The 25512-nt window shown below is 42.6% G+C and overlaps 1 protein-coding gene across 3 annotated transcripts; it reads right to left on the bottom strand.

Moving 5' to 3' along the window:
- Positions 1-24837, bottom strand: PPM1K (protein phosphatase, Mg2+/Mn2+ dependent 1K). Of its 3 annotated transcripts, XM_030564864.1 has the most exons (9): positions 24625-24837; positions 21351-21484; positions 17732-18250; positions 16638-16738; positions 13672-13776; positions 8277-8442; positions 7594-7738; positions 6329-6463; positions 1-5861 (listed from the first exon to the last, which is right to left on the bottom strand). In XM_030564864.1, exons 3-9 carry the CDS (start codon positions 18169-18171, stop codon positions 5730-5732), a joined length of 1224 nt encoding a protein of 407 aa, XP_030420724.1. In that variant the 5' UTR covers positions 18172-18250; positions 21351-21484; positions 24625-24837; the 3' UTR covers positions 1-5729. The 3 variants fall into 3 exon arrangements, with proteins under 3 accessions (XP_030420724.1, XP_030420723.1, XP_030420725.1); XM_030564863.1 differs by lacking the exon at positions 21351-21484; XM_030564865.1 differs by lacking the exons at positions 13672-13776; positions 21351-21484 and having other exon boundaries at positions 24625-24826.
- Positions 24838-25512: the final 675 nt, after the last annotated feature.

Genomic DNA, 25512 nt, shown 5'->3' with positions numbered 1-25512 from the left:
TTGACGCAAAAACTTTATTAAAAGATCCTTTAAGCATTCATATTTAGCCCGTTCACATTGTACGGCTACTTCGTTAAAAACACGTTAAAAAACAGAACATTCATTTCAAATTAAGTAGTAGATGAATTATGGATTTTGATTACACCAAATATGTACATCGAACCATGGAAAATCTAAGTAGCCCCAAGGTAAACTATGTAACAAGTTTACACAATTGTACTTTTGCATTTATAGAGTCATGACATGCAAAGTTGCCACACTGAAAACATAAGGTAAAGAGGAAACCTTGTAGCTGCCTCTGTGCTGAGGCATAGCAGCTTCAGCAGCAAGGAACACACTTGTACAGTGGATATACAGTACATTCAGCTAGTTGGATAAATGACCTATTTATCTAACTATCGGTGACAGTTTGTCAAAGATGAAGAACTAATCTTCATTATTCCATTTCATTGATATAAATTGTTTTCTAGTTCTGTATTAACTGGAAAAGTCAAAAGCCTTTAATTATAGCTTTCCATCTACCGAAAGACAGAGGGTGGAATCCTGACCCTACTGAAGTGAGTGGGAGTTTTGCCATTGATTTCAGTAGGGCTAGGATTTCATCCAGAATTCATTTTCCCCAAACACATAATAAGCAGCAACCTCAGTACTTTGTTTCCCCCACCACCATTACTTTGACCACAAATTTGACTCCATGATTATTCACAGATTCATACATTTTAAGGTCAGAAGGGATCGTTACGATCAACTAGTCCGACCTGTATTTCACAGGCCATGGAACTTCACCCAACCTCTGCATCAAGCTCATAACTTCTGTGTGAGCCAGAGCATTCTCTTTTAGAAAGATCCTCAGACATGATTTAAATACTGCAAGTGAGGGAGAATTCACCACATCCCTAGCTAAGAATCAGCATTTCATTCTCCACTTAGTTGGAGGAGAAAGAACAGTAGCTTGGATTACTCTTGTGACTTCACTACTCAGCTTCTCCAAAGATCTTGCCAAGGTCATCCAGCAAAGAGAGAAGAGTGAGGCAAACGGAACTCTCCTAATCTTCATAGTAAAAATAAATTGCTATGTGTATAGTTTTTAAAATACTGAAACAGTCTTTCTGCATCCTAAGGGCTAGATTGTGATACACTTAGTCGCAAGGAGTAGTACCCTATTCCACTGAAATTGCTTTCAGCCCTATTTAACATGCATACCTGCATCAAAATTGGGCCCGGACAACCAGTGAAGAGCAAAACAATCCTCTGCTTTGCTGTTCACCTCCAAGATACAGTTTAGCTTGTCATACAAAAGCAACCTCCTGTCCATTGATATAATAGATGCATATGAGGTAAAAAAAACAGAGATTCCATTTAATTCAGTTCACAAAACGATTGCGTATATATAGTTAGTGCTGCACTAAAAGCCTCTTACAATAGGCAACTGCTGTTATAAAAGGCCACTGTAACTACAGTGGCACAGATTTTTCAGACCAATTTTGTTCCTACATTTTAAAAGATCTCTTCTATTAGGCCACAGATTTTTGCTGGTCCCTGAGGGCTTAAGACCAGTTTCTCTGTGTACGTGTTAGGAGCTGCCAGAGACAGCAGGAGGCTGACAGACTAGAATGTATTGTTTTAAAACGCGTCTTGGATGTAGAGAAACACCTGAGTTTGACTTGGACACCTTGATATTCCACATAAGCAGATAGCTGGCTAAAAGCTAGAAGGAGACTGTTAATTTGATCCCTATACACTATCAGAATGCACGTCTTCCTTCCCTCTGACAGGCTCTAAGCGCCTCTACACCACACATTCTGTAGAGCTTTTTCATATCCCCTTCTTGGCTATTTCCTTCCTAACATGGTAAGAAATTATTAATTCTTTCTCTGAGAGGACAGCCTGACAACAGACTCAACAATCTCCAATTCACTAAAAAACTAGGTGACAGGCTATAGGATAATGATGTAGCAAAACCCTAAGGAACCTAAACTCACATTCCACTTGAAACATTGTTAGGGGTCATACTTAAACCCCATCTTCAAGCTACTCTTTGAGTTACTCGCCTATTAACTGTCGCACAGACGCTCCAGGTACGGTATTATTCATAACTCACCAGCCATTCGATAGACGGGTTCAGCTCAGAAAGTGGCAAACACTACTCCAATTTGAGCACATTAGAAACCTAACAAAAACCGGAACTAAATAAATCAAACATCTGCTACTAAAAGCCTACGTCTAAGGTGCCTTCAGACTGGATACATGGGAAATGGACCACACGAAAGGGAGGGACTCCAGCTGGAGTGAGGCAAAATGTCAATGGACCTTCTGCAAAACTCTTCCCAAACAGTTCTGCTAATGCACATCTCTCATTTGTTGCCTGCGCCACCACCCCAGCTACTCCACTCCCATGCCTCTCCTGAAAACAAACTGCTACTTGTACCAAGGCAAGGATGGTTCTGTCATGTGGTTAAACATTCACTAGGGATTAAGTGGAAATCATCAGATTTGTATCGTTACCAAGGCTGCAGTTGTCGCAGGAGAAAGGCTAGTAGTACTGCACACTGCAGCACTTTCTTCTCTTCTCACTTTATTATCAGTGGCATGCATTCACAAAGCAGCACTCAGAACGTACACTGTGAGTGGAGGCTATTGTAGCACCCATAGAAAGATGTGGCCTATCTGTGTATTATGGATCTAGTATACTCAACAAACGTCTTCAGCAGGAGTCCTGTGGTTAGTTTCTCTATACATGCAATAGCCACTTCGAAAGCCTTGCTCTCAGGCCTACACATTTAAAGTTCTGAAATAAACCGTTGAGTCCCAGAAGTGCACAAAGAGACACAGAATGGAAAGACAGCCCCACTGAAGGCAATGACAAAACTCCCACTGACTTCAGCGCGGCCAGTTCACTCTAAATGCTCAAGGGAAGAAGTGTTTTGTCAACATCAAATACAGACCCAACCCACGTTTATTGGGGAATCAATTTGTTCCAGACTGAGAACCTGTTCTTACTCCCACTACTGGCAACTCAGGGGAAGCAGGGCTGGGCCCAGGACTTCGGACACAAACCCGCAACCCAAAGCAAAAATCTTACTCCAAACCCTCAGCAATGGGAGCTGGGGGAAGGGAGGGATTATAATTGTAAAACACTAATATACACCCATTCCAGTGAGCTATGCAATAGCATTGGATATTATATGCATATATATATATATTTACAAATATTGTTTCACAAACTCTTTACTTATAAAAGCAATATAAATATTATTTACACCATATAATACACTGCATAATGAGACAAGCAGGACACTATCTGTATGCAAAGCACTTCAGTACAATATTAAGCATAGTTGCCTAAATGATACTCATGCATCTTTAAATATATGCAAACAGAAACATCTGGAATGGCTGTACAAGTTTGAGCCTGGGCACAGGAAGGGTTAAAGTAACAGAGGTTTAAGATTCACACTGTAATAAGTGTTTGACCAGGCAGCTCAGCAGAATTTTCCCTCAGGTGATTTATTTCATTTTAAAATCTTTCTTGCCAGAAACAGGTCCAGTATGAAAAATATGATGGCAAAACTAATGAGAACTCAACTCCAATTTCACTCTTCCTGACTTTACTTACACTGGTGTCTAACTAGTGTAACTCTGTTGATGTCAGGAGAGTTGTGCAGCTGATTTACCATGGAGTAAGTGAGAACAGAACTAGGTGCTCTCGGACAGATCTTTAGCTGGCCTGAATTGGGGCCTTTCACAGAAGTCAACAGAATCTGGCCCTGTGTGCCTACTTTGACACTGACTCCCATATTCCCCCTTCCACATTAAAAAAAAAAATGGAAGAGGAAAAAAGAAAGAGATGCTGTCAACTTGCAATAAATAAATAATATTTCTGTCTGAAAATCTGGCAGGTGCTGCAACTACAAGCAATGCCCAAGGCTAAAAAAAGCTAAAAAATTAGTTAAAAATAAAAAAAGTGTATTTCTTCTTGTGGTGGGGTGTCTATCTCACACTGCCATGAAAGGGGTTAACCCCAGGAGGGAGCAGTGGAGGGGAGGCCTCCGAGCGGCCTCGAATGGCTGTACAGACTGCAACCAGTCTGACAGGGGTTGCATGTAAAAGAAGCTGGGGGTCAGATTTGGGCAGTCATGGCCTGGAGCTCCAGGGGTAAGGACTGGGTTCCTAGCAGCTAAAAGAGGCGTTAGCACCATGGTCAGGGCAGCTGCTGGCAGGGACCGGAGTGAGAGAGCACCTAGCTGTCTGCAGGGACTGAGCAGCAGGGGCCCTGAAGTAAAGGTGAACAAGGAAGTGGCCCAGGGAAATGTGCTGAACAGTCAGGGGAGGCAGCATGTGGCTGCCAACTACAGGGTCCCTGGGTTGGGACCTGGAATAGTAGATGGGTCTGGGTCCCCACATTTGCCACTGATGGAAATGGGTGGACGAATAGACTGCAAGGTACTAGCTCCTGGAAGAGGAAAACACAGGCAGTGACATGGCTGGAGGGCAGCTGAAGAGGATGTGGCAGTTCCTGGAAAGACTGCCAGCAGAAGTGAGACAGAGTGACGGGGTGCAAACCATGGACGGGGGATGTCATCCTTGAGCTAATCCCCAGAGCGACCAGGAGGAGGTACCAGTTCAGTGGTGAGTGTTGTGCCCCATGACACTCCCCTTTTTCCAGTTTACTTTGTGCACTTGATGGCATCCTGTACGCAGTCAACTAGCAACTGGCTTTTCTGGAGAGCACAAAAGCCCTTTCTCATTTTTTAAAAGAATTAAAACATTCCTGTTGCGCTGTTTCCAGGGAGCTCAACTAGAAAATGGAATAGTTAGAAATTAAATCATTAAGAAATGGAATTCAAATTCACAGTGCCCCTTCATTTGAAAAATACGCAGCCTTTTGCAACCCTGTAGACCAGCTTCATGTCCCTCTCAGTGAAACTGTGCCAGGGGTTTACAAAGAGGACTGCAATGTGGCCTCCAAATCCCACATTGGCCAGAGACCTAGGACAGCAGAGACCTCACAAACTCCAGGCTATTGTAGGGAATCTCCTCTGCCCCCAGTGGCAGCATATCTGCCTTGGCTGCCACGCATGTTTGGCTCCTGGCCTGCACATACTTCGACTTGCAGAGCTTAGAGGTCAAGGTATTGTTCTGCTTAGCAGCATTAATTTAGACAGGACTTTGGGGCTAAACTTACACTATTGTGTCAGAGGAGCTTGCTGCATAGAATAGCCTCTTCCTGAATCCTCTCTAGCCATGCCACTACTTTTCACATGCTTCTGAAGCGCAGAAGGATTTTTTGGTGGCTGTGACCCAGTGGAAGACAAAACAGGCACCTTTTGTCTCCTCATGATTACGTGTTTGTTCCTCTCCCTGGTGTTTTGTGCACGGGGGGAGCACAGGGCTCAGTCTATCCAGCGTAGCAATCTTTCACAGAGAACTGGATAAATCAGTCACAACAAAACATGTATTGATTACTGCCCTGCACCTAGTCCATCTGCACAGGACTACCCATCATCTTCTGGGATTGGAAACAAAACAAGTCAGTAAAATGAACACCTGCCTAAAATCTGAAAACATCAATTAAAATGAGACATGTGCATGATTAGGGTTTGTTACCCAGAAAGCAGTAAGCTTACTATTTTGTACAATAGTGGGAGAAAAATAAATGGGCAAGATGTGTTCTCCTGTAGCATGCGACATACAGGTTACTGCACAGTAAATCTGATTCCAGCAGGTCCTCATGCCCACCTTCCGCTCGAGGCAAAGCTGCGACTGAATGAGAAGTTGACCTCAGAGTTTTTGTATTTTCCCCAGGCTCCAAATGGTACTATGACAGCAGTGCTGTTATCTTCAGTACCATACTGTATAGCCTGGGAAGAGAAATAAATCATTAGAAGAGATAAGTATTATTATGATAAAGTACTATTTATCTGTGAGATTGAAATGTTTTACAAAGGAAGGTGAGTATCCAGCCCCACAGATCCAAGAGACCCCAGGCCTCCAGAGAGCCTCTGTCTCCAGCACCTGTCTCCTCCCAGCTCCTGGCAGATTCATTGAAGCAATTCTGCCAGGGGCTCCCACCCCCCAGGTGCAGTAATGCCTGGAATCCCAGGTGTCACCCACAACTTTAGCCTGTGTTTGGGGAGGAAAAAAACCACATTTCTTAAATACTCAACCTCAATTCAATTGGTGCCAATTTGCTGCCATAATATCATCTTTACATTGCAACGGATGTGTCAGTCTGAGCATATTCAGCATTACACAGTCTATTCCCTGCTAAACTGCATTGTCCCTGCATCATCAACAGAGCACTAGTTAAGCCCAAAGTCAAACATACCTGCTCAATCACAACATGGGCTGCTTCCGGGGGATCGTGGCACTGGTTAATAAAGTCACATATCTCTTGACTGTTCACCATGAAGTTAATGCCATCTGTCGTAAGGACCAGGAAGCTATCGCTTGCATGATGCAACTGTAATTAGATAGCACAATATAAATCATCTTATAAATAAATCATTGCAGGCCAGAACAGTTCTACTTTTTTTTCTTTGTTACCACAGACTTTTCCTTTTGTTGCTGCATGTTCCTCCATTTTCTACACGGGTGATACCAACCTTAACTATGTCATCACATTGCTTTAAAGCCCTGGCACAGAAAACAGTCAAGATAGCCATATTCCAAACATCATGAGGAAATCACTTGAGGGTGCTTCCAATGCTTGTAAGAACTCTGTCCTGGGTTCAATATACTGAGGCCAAAAGCCCGGCGGCTCGGTGTATTACCCAGTTACCAAGGAACAACCTCAGTTATTACAGATTTTAAGGCAAGAAAGGACCATTATGATAATCTAGTCTGGTCTAATAGGGAAGTGTGCTCTGCCCTCGCTCTGGCAACTGCCCTAAGAACACCATCTATATGGGTCCACTTCGAATATGACCCCCTCAGCTTCTGACTCTTACCACTTGGAGGTGAGGGAGGAGATACTGAGAAGATTAAGTTTAGGTGAGGATAGAAGGGTGGGAAGTGGTGGTTGGGGAACGAGGGGCAGAAACTGAGAAAGCCATGTTTAATTGATTTTTGAGACGCTAACTCATTTTTCCTCATATGCTGAACAACTGTGGAGCCCCAATAAAATGTGTCACTTACACATCTCCTGTATTTCCCCCTCAGAGGTGTGCAAAACACACACATTTGCTATTTTTAAAAATTATTTAAATTCTGGACCAACCTGTGAAAATCAGCGTCAACCCCATTGCTGAGGTGACACTTTCCTTTCGGCATATAACTAGTTTCAACAAAACACAACACTCATTACAGTTAACAGATGGCAGTCATGCTTTTATTCCCTCCCCCACCACACACACACACTAAACCACGCTATTTAAAATCGACATTTATTCATGTCAACATTTATTATTGGGGCTAGATGCTGTGCAGTGTCAGTCTGGAATGACCCCACTGACTACAGCATAAATGAGATCAGAACTTGGCCCACAGTCAGACTAAAGGTCCTAACGGCATTCTGACTGCTAGACACGCATGCTGTGCACACCACAGGATCCAAAGGCTCAGGTTCAATGTCCCCTATTAATCCTCTCTTACCTGAACCCTTTTAGTTTCTGGCTCTGCTGTTACTCCACTGTTTTTAAGATCCAAATCTCCTATACTCCGTGTCATTGCAAGTCTACCATTCACATGGGGCTGACCCACACTGTTCCACGCTATAAAGCCACCACATTTCCTTATCCTGTCCAAAACACAAAATAGAAGAAGGAAAATATGAAATAAAACTCAGACCAACAATAAAAGGTGAAAAATTCCTGCCTGTGTCTTTAGCTTGGATTATACTATGCAGAGGGATGAGAAGGGTATGGAGGCCCAACCCAGAGACATTCACAGAGGACAGACTTCTATTCTGAAGGACTTCAGGAGGGGATATGGTTTAGGAGGCTGAGTACTGGGCAGGGAACATGAGCACGAGTTCTAATTTTGGCTCTATCTCTATGTCCTTGGAGAAGTCACTTAACCTTCCAGCCTCAGTTCTGCACCCATCTCTAGATAGAGAGGAATGTTGTGAAGATGAGTTTCAAGGTGTAAAGTGCTATGGGCCAGATCCCCAGACCCAGTAAATCTACCTAGTGCCACTGACCTCAGAGGAGCTGCAATGATTTACACCAGTTGGTCCTATTTATTTACTTTGATTCCCTTTTACTCAGAACAAAATTAGCCAAGAGAGTTTGACCAAGGCTGTCCCAAGTGATGTTATTAGCATAACTGAGCTGTACCTTTCCTTCTCGTCCTTCCTTTCTGGAGTATGATCAATGGTGAGTTTTAGGGCCTTTCCCTTTCGACACAATAGTGCACGACTGTCCCCAACACTGGCCACAACCAGTTCAATACCATCTCGCAGCAGGGCCACTGTTGCAGTGGTCCCAGCGTTCAGCAGGGTTGCTACAAACATCACATAAAAGAGAGAAGATTTAAGACTGTCCAGCAGTGTTGCTGCATTTATAACAGAACAATGGTTTCAATGGTCAAAAACATGTGTGGTCTAAATTACGCAGTCACTAGATTTAAATTGCAACTAAAGCTATGAAAATAATGGACGGGGGGGGAAACATGCATGGGAGTAGGAGGTAAAGGTGTTTTGTGCAACATGGCTCCATGCAAAGATTGCAAACGTGATAAATAGGTGTTGGGGGGGAGAGGGGATGGCTGCTCTTTGGGTCTGTGGCAAGTATATTTTCTATTCCAGTACCTTGGCTTTAGATACTGGAATGTACTTGGGCAATTTACATGGGAAACACTCAGGATAAATCCCACTGCGGAGCTTTCCTCCTGTAGATGCACGTGAGTAATTCAGCAATGCTAATGAGAGTTGGTGTATGCTTTGAAAGAAGAGACATTTTATATCTCCTTCCTAGCCCCAGGCTCCAGGGCCTGTCAGAATTGCTATGATCTGACCATTTCCCTCTCTCTGCCAATAGGCCAATGTTGCATCCAGTATTTTCCTAGCTGTGTGAGAGACGACTCCCTTCTGAGCTCCCCAGTGCCACTCAATTTGTTGGAAGGGCCACTGACTAGAGACCAGATGTGCTCCGGACCTGATTCTGCCCTGCCTGGCACCCTGTGTAGTAATCCATACTGGTGCAAAGGAGCTGGGAATGCTACTAAATCACAGTTCACCAACTGCCTTGGTGGTGGCCTTTTACCCAGGGTTGTTTTTTTTTATTAGAATGGATTAACTAATGCAATTATATTTAGGGATTCTGGTTTCAAATACTCATTTGCTTTAACATCCTTGGGAAAAATCATTTCGGTAAGTTAATATGAATTGTGACTGCACCAGTTTGAGCACAGACCAGCTGTTTCATTAGCAATGAAGTAAATCCCCAAAGCTAAAAGAATTACTTTCTTTTTTTTTTTTAAAAGAATGGCTCCTCCTTTATTGCTAGAGCACACAGTGTATGCAACTATGACAGAGAGAGAGCTGCTTCACATGCTTCTGCGGTGAGCTACTGCAGAGGAAAGCATGGACAGGAAGAGGTACAGCCTAGAATTTACAGCAGATGTGAATTCAGTTCAAAGCCCAGCTTGGGACCAGGCCATATTCTGGGTTTTTCTTTTCAACTGTTAATTTTTAAAATCTGTTTTTAAAAACTACAGCCGGTATTTTGTTGGTTTAAGTTAGAAATCCAAATCTCCATTTATATTCCTCTATTTCCAAATGAGAAAGTAATAATAAATAAAATATTCCTGCAACCACTCCTTTTCCTTAAAAGAATATGGACTTCAGTCTTGCCCACACCTGTTCACACTCTAACTGTGCATCTGCGGATTGATTGACTGGGGGCGTCACAAGGAGCTGGCAAATCCATCTTTGTGAGACTCAGGGATTCTACCCTGCCAGGGCAATCTCCAGTTGCCCCATTAGGGCTCAAACCAATTTCTTTAATTAATGCATTATGGGTCTGGTCCTGATGGATACTAAGCACCTACTAACTTTCATTGTGGTCAATGAGAGTTGCAGATTTCAGCACATTCCATAGTCAGCCTGTGTCATATTTACAGAGCATGATTTTCAGATGCATTGACCACTGGCAGCTCCAGTCAACATCCACTGGAACTGTGGGTGCTCAGCAACTCTGAAGGAGTTAAGACTTGTAAAGTGCGTGGGAGGAATTCTTCATGTGGGCAAGGTTTAAAGATGCATTGAGCCTTGTTGTAGAGTGAAAACAGTGTGAGTTGACAAATGAAAAAATAAAGCAAATCCATAAAACAGTCTAAACTAGACTGTCAGTACTATTAAAACAGGTATTACCACTGCACTGAAGTCTCCTGGTTCAATAAGGCTCTACCAATTATGTCCTCAAACAAAGTATCCATTATTATACGTCTCAACCAACTCCACTGTAATTTGTATCAGATCTTTGATTATTTTGGGGCTCACATACAGGAAGCAAAACCAGATTTTTCCAGCCACTAAGCTGGCTGTAGCTTTTAATTTTTTTAAGGAAATGTTTGCATTTTATTTCCAACTTTAGAAGGCCACACAAGAATTAGTGTGCTGCAGGCCCTCTCTGAAACATGCTTAAAAATATGCCATTAAAATTTAGCAGTGAAATCAGATATTTTAGCAAAGCCAGTAAAATACCTGTTTTAACCAGACAGTTAAAGCAAAGTGAGATGAAAAGCCTACATAGAACTACCTTTAATTCATGCTAAATGTATTTTGTTTAGAAATTAAAAACTAATGAGGAGTTGCCATTAGTCTCTGATATCACTCCTTGCTTTTGGAACTGTAATGCCAAGTATTAAATGCTATATTCTAGAAGGCATACATGAGAATTATTGCACAAGTTATCAAATTTCTCTTGTGACTCTTTAAATATTTGGGGATGTGCCTCAACTCTTTAAGGCACAGCAAACACACACATCCCAAATACTCTTGGGTATTTAAAAAAAAAATCAAATCAACCTTCAGTACCAATTCTAGGGATATTACTGAAGAGCCAGACATATGTATGGCAAAGCTGTAGTAGGTACATAGTAACAGGCACCTTACAAATACCTATAGACCAAACAAAAGTTTAACGTCATTGTTTGGAAATATAAGTGCCACTCATCCTCCCTTCGCTGGGCCTGATTCTGCTCTCAGCAAGACCACGTATGAAGGTAATACTCAATGTGAGTAAGGGAGGAAGAATCAGGCCCTTATTAAATTAAAGGGGGCTTCAGACTCATTTGGATCACTAACACAGTTCCAAAATCTAGGAATTATGAATGTATCAAATTTCTAGTGCTTTACTACTATTGCATCTAATTTATTTGTTAGCACTTTAAAGATATGCTGCATCAGCACATACATTGGTTTTAACGTTTAAAAAAATAAAAAAGTAAAAAAAGTTTTCACTTTTTCCTAATAATATCACTATAAAACTAAGATCTTTCAATAGGTTCTTAACACTCACTGGACAATTTTTACTGCATGTCATCTCAACTAATGTGACAAAGAGGATGTGGGAACCTTCCAGTAGTCCAGGCTAGGAACCGCCGGACTCCTTCACCTGGGACAAAATTAAGCAGATCTCTCTTTCCACTGAAGCCCAGCATATAGTGTCCAGGGCCTCCAGTTCTAGAGCTGCTGACCAGGTACAGTCTCTGCCACAAATAACACGTACACAGAGGCAAATAGGAAATTCACCCAGGGATTTTGTTCAGACAAAACAAACCTGCAACACGGGGGATGACAGAATAAGAGCTGCAAAGCAAGGGGAAATATTCACTTTGGGTTTGCCTGCTCTGCTTTTCACGAGTGGTGTGACAAAATAGTTAAGTCTTATGACAATGCATAATGACCAATTTGACCATGATTCAATCTTGTCTAAAGACATACATGGTCTCAAATAGGTTCACTTTTCACAATGATTTTCCCCCTTACACTTTCACTACAGTGGTGTGTCACCTCTGTTGTAGCTTCGGCCTAAACAAAAGCCACGAAGTATTTTTGTAATAGTATTGGGTGACCAAACAAATCAATGGAAAATGTTTAGCCAGCTCATATTTGGCAAAGATAAACATTCTAAAGAGCATTTCAAGTACAGTCTATGGATCAACCTGTTTACCATCTTCATTTCTAAACAAAAAGGTTCCAAGAAACTGACTGCTAAAAATAAACAGCTTTATAACCATTGGATATAGATTCATGGATCGTCATGACCCTCTGAACACGGAATGTGGATAAAAACTTAAGAAAATATTTAGATTAAGAGTCTTCTAACTTGATTAGATAATAACCAAGTACCATTACCAAGACTCAGACTTTTTAGGCTGACGACTATAATATGTACAGCAGCTCTCTCTTTTCCGCAGTGTTGCAGGTTAACATAGTAAAAGAATAGTCATGTTTTTTAATGTAGCTTTAAAAAAAATTAATTCGGTATTTTATTCTCTTTATAGAAAAAGACCTTCACTATTTGTGCAGCATAATAAGATTTCAAGAGTGCCCCAAACAACACACACAGATACATCAACTAACAACCAATCTTGTTCAATAACATGGCTATTCTGGATATGAATGGCCAGTGTGATTAGGGTCTGATACAATGAGCACTGAAGTCAATGGAAAAATTCCTATTGTCTTCACTGTGTATTGGACTAGGCTTTCAATAAACTGAAGCAATAGCGGCACCTTACATGGCTGTCCTAGGCCAGATCAGGAGAGTTGGTGGCAGTGTTTTCATCAAGAAACCTTGGACGTACAGCACTAGTCCTCCATAAGGTTGAGAATGTGCAAAAATGATCCATCATGAAGGGTCTTCCCTCACATGCTAAATCAGGGTCTCTCAGCTGGGGGATGGGAGAGCTTCCCTTCAGGGCCAGCAGAATAGTCCAGCTGGGAGGATGCAAGGTAGAGAGAGGAGCTGTGGAGACAGGGAAGGCTGCAGGACCCTAAATTTATCCCCAAAGCAACAAGGCCAAAAGAGAAAGGAAAAAAAAAAGCCCCATCATTAGGAAAGTAACTGGTACTGCTTCAGTTCTTCAAAAAGTTTATGTTTATTCAGCTCTAGGCCACTGATATGGGGAGAAAAAGGTCAAGATATCTAGATCAGAAATTTAACAAACTTTGAAGTTGTACATGCTTGTAGGAAACATGATCCAAATTAGTGGGAGAAAGAGCTTGTTGCATTAATTGCACTTTGCTCTGAACTGAAATTTAAAAAGAACAAAATCTTCGCAAGATTCAAAAAGGGACTGGACATGTACATGGACAGTAAGAACCTCCAGTTATAACAGTTAATGCGAGCATACATTTTTGAAAGAGATATTAAACCTTCAGGGTTTAAGCCAAACTCTGTTAGGGATTAGACGGAGCCCTAATGTGGAGGGCAGATTATCCTGCATGTGCTGACTGTGAGGTTTCTACGCCTTCCTCTGAAAAATCTGGTACTGCCCCAGTCAGAGACAGGATACTGGACTAGATGGACCACAGTCCAGTATGGCAAATCCTGTGTTTCCTAAAGAGCCCATAAAACCCATCAGTCTATGTGCTACACAGAAGACACAGCACTATAGTGTTGAATGTGTAGCTTTTTTTACACTGGAAACTTGATGTAAGCATTACTTTATATATTCTTTAAAATATTTTAGAACCAGAAGGAGTGATTTAAAAATAATTACCACAATTCCTTGAAGAATGCATGAATTGTAAGACCTGTTCAATTTCTGCCATAATTAAGAAGATCATCTTTTTAAAGGACTCCATCATCCTAAAAATCCACTGTACTTTAAAAAAAAAAAATTAGAGGTACAGACCACCAGCCCAAGGAATCAACAGATGGAGTCACCTATCAGAAACATTTAATTGAACTATTGTCTTCCAATACCCAGCATGAGGCAGGATTTAAATATGAAGACCTGGCTTGGGTGCCATTACACGTCTTGACCAGCCAGTATTCCAGGACCATTGTTTCCAAGAGACTTTGGTGACACTCTTGACTCTATCACATCTAGAATAGCCAAAAATAATCTGTAGCTTTGCTAACCAACTATCCCGACAGTGCAGTTAAGTTGCATGTATCCTCATCAGAAAAACAGTTCAATTTTATTTACCGTTTCAAACAATCTCAAAAATATTTACAGTTTTCAACACCACACATGCAAAGAGTTAATTACATTAATAAACTTGTATTTGTCTATGTCTTTACATCCCATTACTCCACTCCTTTATGGCCTGCTTTCAGGGACCACTCAGCACCTGGCAAAGAGTGCTGAGGGCCTTTAGCTCCTACTAGCTTCTACAACAATTTGAGGGCAGTCAACACCTCAAAGGAGGTACTCAGCACCCTGCAGAATGAGGCCCTTTCACATCTGGATACCACTTCCTGATGACTGTCTCTACAGAGGGGTTCCATGTCCACTGAGAGTAGGACAAGAAGCAACAGACTTAATCTGCAGCAAAGGAGATTTAGGTTAGATATTAGGAAAAACCTTCTAACTATAAGGTAGTTAAAGCTCTGGAATAGGCTTCCAAGAGTTGTTGTGGAATCCTCATCATTGGAGGTTTTTAAGAACAAGTTGGACAAACACCTGCCAGAGATGGTCTAGATTAACTTGGTTCTGCCTCAGCATAGGGGCCTGGACTTTACAACCTGCTAAACTTCAACCCTGCATTTTAGTGATTCTATGAAATTACTCATGAAAACTAACATACCTCTGCTTAATTTTCATATACTCTTGAGTTGTATTAGTGAAAAGATTTTACCCAGTGTCTCGGAACTGCATTTGTTTAGCTGTTCTCAAAGTCTACCAGCATTAGCATCAGGTTCCTAATAAGTTAATGGGGGCATTTTCAGAGTAGTGCCTAGTGGTTTAGCCATGCTGCTCCTGTTAAAGATGGTGAAAATTGCAAAGTAAAATCCCAGAAAGCATTTTGAAAGCCCATCCTTACTGCACAGCCTGTCAATTAGAGTCTCTTTAGCTAGTTCAATAAGACATAAGTACTAAATGTTGCAATTATTTTCAGCATAACAAAATCATATTTTAAGTACCATTGTTTTCTCTCATTATACTGTCTTTCTCCTCATAGAGCTGCTGTGAACACAATAAACTTCCATTGAAATGGGTCACTCTAAACAGGCTCTTTTAGGAACATAGTTTGACAAATAAAACAAGGGGCCTTCAAGATAAGCCATTCCTACGGAAGCACTTTAGATCATTCAGGTGGGTATGAGGCAGACTCATTCTTACTGCTGCATTTCAGATCCCCTCGGTAAAAACTCTAACTTCACAATTAAAATATGTGACTTAATTCTTCATCTCACTCCCCAAAGTCAGGTTCAAATAATCAGAGGTTACTAAAAGGGTAATGCCAATTATTTTGTATTGCTTCTTCAAGCAGGTTAAAAATCACTTTTAAATCAGTAATACCACCTTAGCTTATTGTTTTTTAAATGGGTCTGTTTATCCATTCATGCTGTTTACTTTTTGTACTTCAGTTTGAACAAAAACTGGGTCAGTCAGTTTCACTTTCTAGTTTTCACACACTAGACAACACAGTAATGTTTGGCTTGCAAACAGCAAAGGGGAATGTTTCAATGCAAACCAAGAGCGTGTGCTGGTATTTTTTAATGTCAGTGGGATCAGCAGTGCAACTAGGCTGACCAGATGTCCCGATTATATAGGGACAGACCTGATTTTGGAGTCTTTTTCTTATATAGGCTCCTATTACCCACCACCCCAGTCCCGATTTTTCACACTTGCTGTCTGGTCACCCTAAGTGCAACATGGCTGTAAAATGGGCTGAGCCAACCACAGGAGTAGCACCCCATTGTCACAGAGCCCTCTGGTGACACTCACTTCTCAGAGCCAATTTCCCTGTGCTCCTGCAAGCTCCAGATGTTCTAACAGCCCCTTGGGTCACTGGCAATCAGCATACACATATGCTAGTAGAATAACTCACCACATAGCCAGCCCAGGATTTGGGGAATATCAAAATTGCTTAATGCCACCTTTATACACTAGCTGTCCTGAGGTATGCAGCAGGCTCCTTAACATAGCTGAGAATCTGGGGTATACTTTTCCCTATTGACTATGTCCCCTTCTCTTTGTCAAACGTCGCTACATTATCTATTTATTTGTATAGCAGTAGTATCTGTCATATTAATCTCTCTGAACCTAGTTTGTTACTTAATTGCCACAGCAGAGCCAAGAGGGAACATTTAGACAGTTTCTTCTAAAACCTACAGAATTAACAGCATTTTTAAAAAAAAAACTGGTGACAGTGAATTTCCCATCATAGGGTGTTTAAATATATACCAAATATGAACCATTGGAGCATATAGTACATTTGGTAAATAAGCTACTTGACAGGATAAAAGCTCAGTGGAATGTTTGGCAAAAGTTCTGACTCATATCTGCTCCCCAGATAAATTTCAGAGAGGGTTTTCATATCATTTCATTTTGAAGTGCTCAAGCATGATTGATGCCAGTTGTTTCATTTGCAAGAAATTCTGAATGCAAATCCTTGTGTTAAATAAAATTGCTTTCAATATCCAACATATTTTATTAATACAAAACACCTCCGCAGCTATTTCTAAAACCATTTCCCCCACCACTGCAAAGTAAGATACAGTCATTCTACCTACCATCAACAGATAAGTGAGCATGCCTCGCAAATGCGTTGTCTATTTCTAGAAAAGCTTTGGTCAACACAGTTTCCAAATTCTTCTCCTGAGAAAGGAATTCTCTGGAAACAAAATAAAGACAGGTTCAACTTCTTCCACAAAGATACCTCTCCATCTACAGCAGTTTCCACAGGTTTGTCTTCCCACTACAAAAGTTGAATCACGCTATATCATCCTCTTGAGGTAACAGGAAGCCATTAGCATTCTTCCCTGTCCTTCTGATAAAAGGGAATTTGACCTTCAGTATTGGTGATTTTTAATTGTTGCGTAATTCTGGTTAATACAGAAAGTATGCAGCCTTCGTTTAAGCCACTTTAATTACGCAAATGGAGTGATGCAAGTGGTACACCTTGCACCTGTACTGCAGGCATTACAACCTGTAACTCTCACATGCTCTTGGCAGGCCCAATCCTGGAGGATGCCGTGCACCTTCAATTCCCCAGTGAATTCAATGGGTTTGACTAGACTGGGGCTGGTGGGTAAAATCCCACCCTCCCCAGTGCAAAGGATCCATGTAAGGACTAAGACCACTTAAGCCTTGCGTTGTCCTTTTGCACAGGGGAAGTTTCACCATAGGCAAATAGAGGAGGGAAGCACTACCTACCCTCTGTTAATTGCTATGAGTGCCCATAGGACCTGACTCTTCTATACCTCAGAAGGGTAAAAAACGAATTGCTCATCATGGCAGCGTCCAATCTCTGACACTGTTCTGGCACCGGGGAATCCTTCTCGACTCCAGAAACAAGAGGTGAACAGTGAGATAGAAGTGCCACCAAGTTTTATATTTCAATGATCAAAATTACGCTATGTGATGGTGGGCAACTCACTTTGTCTCTCTCTGCTGCAGTCCTCTCGCTCTAAACTAGGGATAATCATATTTACCTTCTCCTGCTCTCTGTGTCTTGTCCATTTGAACCATAAGCTCTCCAGGGCAGGGACTGTGTCTTACTACGTGTTCATACAGTGCCTTGGACAAGGGGGCCCCAACCTAGTAGGCACTAGTAGTAATGCAAATAATAAACCAAATGCCAGGCATCAAACTCTTGCTTACGTACTGAATGTACTTTTCCATGTACTTAGCACAGAAATCAGCTGCTGCAGCCCCGCCATGCCCATCATACACTGCAAAATACAGGACACCATCTGTCAGCTGAGCATAATCAAACCGGTCCTCATTTTCCTTCCGTTTTCCAATCTGGCTTGCGCAGCCCACCTTGGCCAGACTGATTTTGGGAATCGGCTTCCCATATTTTATGCTGGGTGGGAGGAGTATGGGCTCATCAATGCGATTGTCCCAGATACCAAAAGTGTCCCATGTGGCTGGACGCCCACTGCCGTCTGGATCGAAGCGGGAAGCCCTGCGTTCTGTGGTGGAGCTCTGGCACACGGCAGTCAACCGTTTGTCGTCTTGCAAGAGGCGGGATGTCAGCAGCGCTCTCCTTCTCACTTGATACCCTCCATTTCTAACCAAATTAATTAAAGCAGCTGTTGACATAACTTGATTCCACAGAGCTTTGCAGTAAATGAAAGATCAATATACAGCTTCCGGAATGTCTTCAAGGACAATGAGAGAACTGGTCAGGAAACAAGAAATACAGAAAGGGGAAATTCAAGTTATACCAGCCAAGAAACATTTTCACCATCGGAGATCATTAATTGTGGACTGCATTGCCCAGAAGCAGCTGGAAAGAGCCATCTGCAGGATTCACTGAGAAATAATCTTACTCAGACTAGCCCACAGGTGAGATTTAAATATATAGTATTGCAAATAGACCAAAACAAGGCATTGGATGAGGCATTTCTGCTGATCATTTGCTGCTGACCACCAACTGTAATAAAATGAACATTAGTGGCAATGACTTTATTGCTTGGTTGCTCAGAGAAAACCACCACAACTCACACGGTAACATGATGAGAGTGGGCATATTATAAATTACCTCAGATCATGCAACTGCTGAAAAGCTAGCATTGTTGCTCTATAGGGAAGTAAAGAATATTAGACTAAAATGACACAAAATAGAAATATACAGAGTTCCACTTTTTTATCTAGTTGCCAGCACATGAAATTTGCCAGAACTGGACATCATGTACTTTTTTCAGGGCCTGATCAATATTTTCCAGAACAGATTGTTAATTGAATCATAACTCTCCCTCTTCTTCTGGGAGCTACAGTTTTGTATTAATTCATTTAAGAGCCCTCTTTAAAGTGTTTCTATGAACTCACACACTCTCTTTTCATAGATAACTTTGCCCAAGTACACTCTTTATAATTATTCCCTCTGGAGTTCTGTGCTATTTGACGTTTAAATTAGATTCCTCAAATAACACAAAGAAAGTTCTCACCTGTTTTCATGTATCTCTTGGTGTCCAGACCACTTCCCAAATCAAACAGAATAGTCATTATCTCAGAATAAATAAAATAATAAATAAAATACCCCAATTATGATTCTGAGAGATAATAAAATGAATGAAAACAGGACAGCTAAAATATATCTGTTACCCATAACACTTTATTTAACTTATAAGTTAACATAAAGGGATTAAAAACAGACAGGCTCCAGGTAGATTCCATTGAGTAACAGCCAAGGAACAAGGATCCACAGAGTTACATTAGAGATACTATATGTTTGGCCTGTTGCCAACAGTGTGCTGTAATGTCACTAATTATAGGTATATTCTGATCACCTTTTTATCTACAGCATTTGAAATACTTCTGTATAAGGAGATGTGCAAGGTTATTTTTAAAAAAGTCCTAGTCAAAACTCTGCGCTTGCCAAACCTACAATCATAGGAAATTCAATAAGCAGGCATTTTGTTGGAAATAGCTGTACCGTGTGCTTTCTTGTGTGCGTTAAACTTGTTCACAGCTCAAAGAAATGAAGGCTGGATGGGAAACCTCCCTTGCTGTGCTTAGCTTATCTTTAATACAATTCTTGGTTGATGAAAGGAATGTTTACTCTTACCATTTGTATAAGTAAGTGATGAAAGTCAAACATGCTGTGAAGTAATTTGTAATAAGCCAATTCAGAGTTGCATTATGGATGATTTTGGCCTAACATGTAAAAATGGTTAAAATGGTCGTTTCAGTGGGTAGCTGGATTAGAGATTGTAAAGAATATAGATCTTTCAATATTTTAAAGCCAGATGTCCAAATATCTGAAGTTTATTATTCTTCTCCATATAACCCTATGCCATCCCATCCTTTCAGTAATATCCTGGGTCACACAGATGGACTATTATTTTCCATTTGTCACCTTCACTCACCTTTTCAGTATGTTAACATCCTTTTGTACAGCATGAGAAAACTGAAATACAGGAGTGGCTTTGGGATTCACTTCCAAGTGTGGATTTGATGCAAGAGGAACACAAGTGTTCGCTATACTTAGAGCTCACAATACTGCAGCGTGAATAAGAGCACTATTCTAATGCTCAAGTAACCATTAAACATTCATTTTCCACCAAATTCACCTCTCAAAAGCTAATCCTCTTCCAGATTTGTATAAAAAACTGACAACTGGGGGGGGGGAGGAGATAAACAAAAGATACAGGAACTCAAGCTTTATTCTGGCACAGTATATGACTGCAGTGTCACTGTTTACAAGACATGTTTGTTTGTATGTAAAAATACAGCAAGGCCGTTTGGCAATACATGACTGCTGCGAAAAACAAGATGGTTGGACAAGAATAAGATATTCTTCATGTATCTAAAGTGAAAGCCCACCTCAGATTGCTACAGATGGTAGCCACTCTTTTTAAGTGGAACTCTACATTGATCAGGTAAAGTGTACACATTTGGGTTTATGAAAGTAGTTACCAAATGTAATCTTACGAACATACTATCAAATAAAAATTCCACAATAGGTCTAGCTGTACAAAGACTCTTTCACATGATGACTTTTATTCTTGGAATAGTGGAATTTTTCAGACTGCTACCCAAAGAAATGTGGAAGAGAGAGAGAGTGTGTGTACGTACATCTGCTGTTCCCAAAGGGTTAAGAGACTGCACAAATAAATATGTACAAAGAAGATAAGTGACCTTGCTTTGAGTGTTTGCCAACAGCCACAACAGTGATAAGGACTAACTAGCAACCAAAAGGAAATTGTTTTATATTTAATATTTATAAGAGAGGAATAAAATATTGTGTGAAAAAAATCTGCATTTTCCTAGACCAAAAAAAAAGCATGAACTACACCTCTACCTCGATATAACACTGTCCTCAGGAGCCAAAAAATCTTATCCCGTTATAGGCGAAACCACGTTATATCAAACTTGCTTTGATCCACCAGAGTGCGCAGCCCTGCCCCTCCCCCCAAGCGCTGCTTTACCACGTTATATCCAAATTCGTGCTATACCGAGTGGCGTTATATCAAGGTAGAGGTGTATTACCTTCTTATCCTCTTGCTTATACAATAAATAACAGGCAGAGATTAATTTAAGAAGCTTTACATCTTTACATAGAAAGAAACGACCAACATTTCTAGCCTATTTCACATGTACAAATAATCTGCAATTATTTTAGACAGAGTGGTTTTGAGCATTTCAGCAAAGCTATTGATTACAACCAGAACAAGTATTCGTAAGCACTCCATATAGCCTTGATCTTCCAAGTGAGAATTCACAGGCTTCAGTTTAAGCACGTGAAGAGTCCAATTAAAGTCAATGGAACTACTCACATATTCAAAGTTAAGCAGATGCACAGGTGTTTGCAGGATCAGAGCCTTAGTTTTGAGCAGTATCTTCCCCATGGAACAATCAAACCGAGAACTAGGTCATGCCCTAAGGACCCTTCACATGCAGCTCTCTTATCCTATGGAGAAAGGGGAAGGGGAGCTGTCAGCGCAGCAGTCTTCCCCTCTTTGTCCCCACAGGTCCCATGGAGCGCTCTCTACATTGGTAAATGGAGATGGGGAGTGATCAGGAGTGGGAACAGATACAACTGTGCCCCCCACCATCTCTGTGGAGTTCCGCAGGTAGTTAGCAGAGCCAGTGGGGTGGCCTTACCTTTTCCATTGAGCCCCCAGTGCAGTGAGGGAACCAACCTTTCCCTCTTTAAGGACAGCCCTGGGGGAAGCTGACGTTTCCCTGACAGGAGAGCACCACTGGAGACTCAGTGTGAGCGAGGAGGGGTGGCTAGGAGGCCAGAGCTGGCGTGGAAGCATGCAAATGGCTCCGACTCCTCTGGATCATGCGTTCATAGAGAGGACAGCCCACAAGTCCCCAGTGAAACAACGTACGAGAAACTCTGCCAGGTTCTCTTCCTCCCCCTTACTCTCTCTCTCAGGGTTACAGTGGGAGGGGGTTATTTGGACCTCATTTATTCTGGCAGGGAGGAATGGCGCAGCTCAACACTGGGGGTAGAGAAAGGAGCTTCTTGCTTGAGCTCCCAACATACACTCATAGATTCCAAGGCCAATCTGCCCTCTTGTACAACACAGGCCATAGAACTTGCCCAAAATAATTTCTAGAACAGATCTTTTAGAAAACTTCTGATCTTGATTTAAACATTGCCATGATGAAGAATTCACCACGCTCTCCAGTAAATTGGGGGGAGGGAGATTCTCAATGCAATACCTCCTTGGGGAATTGCAACATGCTTCCCTTACACAGCCCTGCCTTCTTTCTTGTCTTTTGGGTATGTGGGGCTCTCCTCACCCCATAGAATAGCAGGGCGTCAGCTGGGCCCACAGAAAGAGGAAAGAAGAAAACTAAGGCCTTGTCTGCACTACGTAGGAAATTCGATTTAAGCTACACAATTTGAGTTACATGAATAGCGTAACTCAAATCAATGTAGCCTGGACTTACTTACTACAGGGTCCACACTACATGACGCTCTCCCTTCGACACCCCCTACTCTCCTCAATCCGGTGGAGTACAGCAGTCGACGGGAGAGCAATCTGCAGTCGATTTAGCATTGATCACCACTCGTCGATCTGCCAGTAAGTGTAGACAAGCCCTAATTTTGAGTCTCAGATGCTTGTGCTTCTAAACCTGATGTTTCTCAGGGTAGCTTAAATGAAACATGAAACATCTTATTTAAACAATGCCTTTTATTAACTCAAATCTATATTTTTATACCCTTCAAACTGAACAGTTGTGTGTTTTTTTTAATTTAAATGCTACAGTGGAAATTAATGTCCTGAGTCTAAATCCTTTTACAAATCTGAGAAATGGATCCTGGATTACAACTGAGCTGCTCCTAAAACAAGATGTTCTGTTGCATAAGTAAACAGTGAGGCTATGCCACGCTCCAGGAGAACAGTGATTACCCAGGGAGCCAGCATAAATGACTATATAAAATTGGAGAGCTGTGAGAATTACAGCAATAAAAGTAACTGTTCTTCCTACAATGCAGCATGCTTATCTGCAAGGAAGGAGACAAATGAGAGAAAAGCAGGTTTCATTTCCCTTTCCCCCACTACAAATCCAGAAAAGTCAAAAACTATTTTTTTTAAATGTTCATTTTTTTCCCCTTTTTGGTGCCGTTACTGAGACTTTTTTGCAGGATGTGGATCTTTGGCTCTTTTCTACACTAGTACTGTCAGTAATCACCTTTTGTCAAGCCTCTAATCTAGGGGCAGACACCCAGGGCAGCAGCCAAGTCCTGCTGGCACAGAAACTATGTAGGTTACGAACCAGCATTTACAATCTACTTTCCCTGACTCAATAGTGCATCCTTGTTAAATCACCACTACCTCTTTGCTGGAGGCTAAACCAAATATTATTCTTCTATTTCAGCATCAATGCTAAGGGGCAGTGAGTTGATTTTATGCTACGGCTGGTCCATTATCAAAACCGTTTTCCAAATCTTCCATTGCACTGACTGGAGAATGGTATTGCTATGCGGGGAGGGGGGGGGGGAATGGAACCACAGAGAGTTGTGATTGACAGTGCAAACCATAAATAAACAAGGCGGGTGGGAATCTAATCCTGGGGGCTGGATAGTGGATTGATTTGTTTTTAGAGCTGGGGGCTGTGAGTAGGAGACTTTGGTCACCCGCTGTACGATGGCAAACGCGCAAGCCCCAATGACAAGACCCTACAGGGAAGAGCAGGCAGCTTCAAGGCCTGTGCTCACTACACGGAGCAGACCCACCCCCGACCCAGCTGCCTTGCTGCAGGGAGGCGGGAACACGCCCCTATCCTGCTATTTCTCCCCCTTCCCATCGTCTAGGTCAGCACAGCAGCGGCGAGATATAAGGAACCCTCCCCCACCCTCCGAATTTAGAACTCTCCGGGCCGAGTTCTACACCGCGCCGCCGCCGCCTCTCTACTGGTGCTGCAGAGCAGCGCTATTTGTGTCCGCAGCCAGCGACGTAATGAATGGACCCCGCCTTTCTCCCCGCCTCCTCTCTCCCACCCCCCGCACCCCCAAGCGATCGGCTCCCAGAACAGCAACCCTCCGCGGCACGGTGCCTCCAGCACCCCAATGCACTGACCGGGGCGGGCACAGCTGGGAAAGCGAGGGCCAGACACTCCGCACGGCGTGCGCGATGCACGCTCCCTGCAGCAACAAGATGCTATTTAGTGTTTCCCCACGCAACAGAGAAGGCGGGGGAGGAGAACTCCCCGATTTATTTTTAAGCGAACAAAAAAGCAGTTAAGGATCGACCGCGATCGGTCTGTCTGTTTCGCTCACTGAAGGGGGGCGAGACGCAGCTACATGCATGTAGTGTCCGCACCGCAATCCGTGCCGTGTTAACAGGCAGGGCTCATGTTACCGCCCGCACTTGGAGGGGTAAGTCTGATGCAATGGCAGTCGGAGGCGTTTTCCCTTTCTCCGAAGCCAATGAAAACGTAGCTTGAGCGAGCAGAGAGCACCCCAGAGCCAGGCAGATTGGGCTGGGTAGGTGCGGCAGCAGGACGAAGAAGAAGAAGCGACAGAGAGAGAGCAGAGAAACTGGGAGGTTCAGAGCCAGGATGAAGGAATAATTTCAGCCCCTCTCTTACCTGGCTGGGACCGCGTTAAGGAAAAGCGTGCAAAGGCTGTTTCGCCCTGTCTTTTCAATGCACCGAACGAAGCCACCCGGACCGACTGATCCTCCTTCCGCAGCCGTCTCGGAGAAATTCTCGAAATGTTTTGTGGCAATTGCCCAAGTAAAGGAGGAAACCTGACTCCCCGTCACGCTGGCAGCTCCCTTACCCAATAGATCCACAGATGGGGCCGGGCATGCACCCGCCCTTCTCTCTGCAAGGGCCAATGGCACCTGCGAAACCGAACGAGCCTCTTTCTGCCCCCGTCCCTCTCCCTCTCCCTCTCCCTGGGCCCCATTCTGCTCTCACTTAGCTCAGTGAGATTCCTTCCTGTTCCTGCCACATCTCAATGGAGTTACTCCTGATGTACACCGATGGGAAGGCGGTTGGGAAGGGGGGAGATCAGGCGTAGTCCCTAACCTGCATGGCAATGAAGTGAGTGACAGCAGTCCTATCCCTGGGGAGAGCAGATTTCCTCCCCAGCCTCTGTTGGCCCCAATTTGAGTGGGAAGGGTTAGGTGTAAGGCTGTGGGCTGTGCCTGGATCTTTATGAAACTGGAGAGGAGACCAGTGGAAGATTAAATTCTCCTTTGCTTAGTGACTAAAAGTCAGAGATCCTGCTGGGCAAATTGCATCCAGCATACTCTGAGCTGCAGAGACCCTAAGAAGAGCACAAAGAGCAGTTCAGGATGTAGACAGGAACTATTTTGCATCTTATTTATTGTCGTGGAGAATAAATAATTCACTCTGTTTGCAAAATCAAATTATTTGTCTCAGGGCTCCCTTGGAAAAAGATGCAAAGAGTCCTGTGGCACCTTATAGACTAACAGACGTTTTGGAGCATGAGCTTTGGAGCTCATGCTC

This window comes from Gopherus evgoodei, chromosome 5 (assembly GCF_007399415.2).
Source record: "Gopherus evgoodei ecotype Sinaloan lineage chromosome 5, rGopEvg1_v1.p, whole genome shotgun sequence".
Classification (NCBI taxonomy): domain Eukaryota; kingdom Metazoa; phylum Chordata; order Testudines; family Testudinidae; genus Gopherus; species Gopherus evgoodei.
The sequence above is the reverse complement of the archived record's forward strand: the minus strand, read 5'-3'. Positions and strand labels throughout refer to the sequence as shown.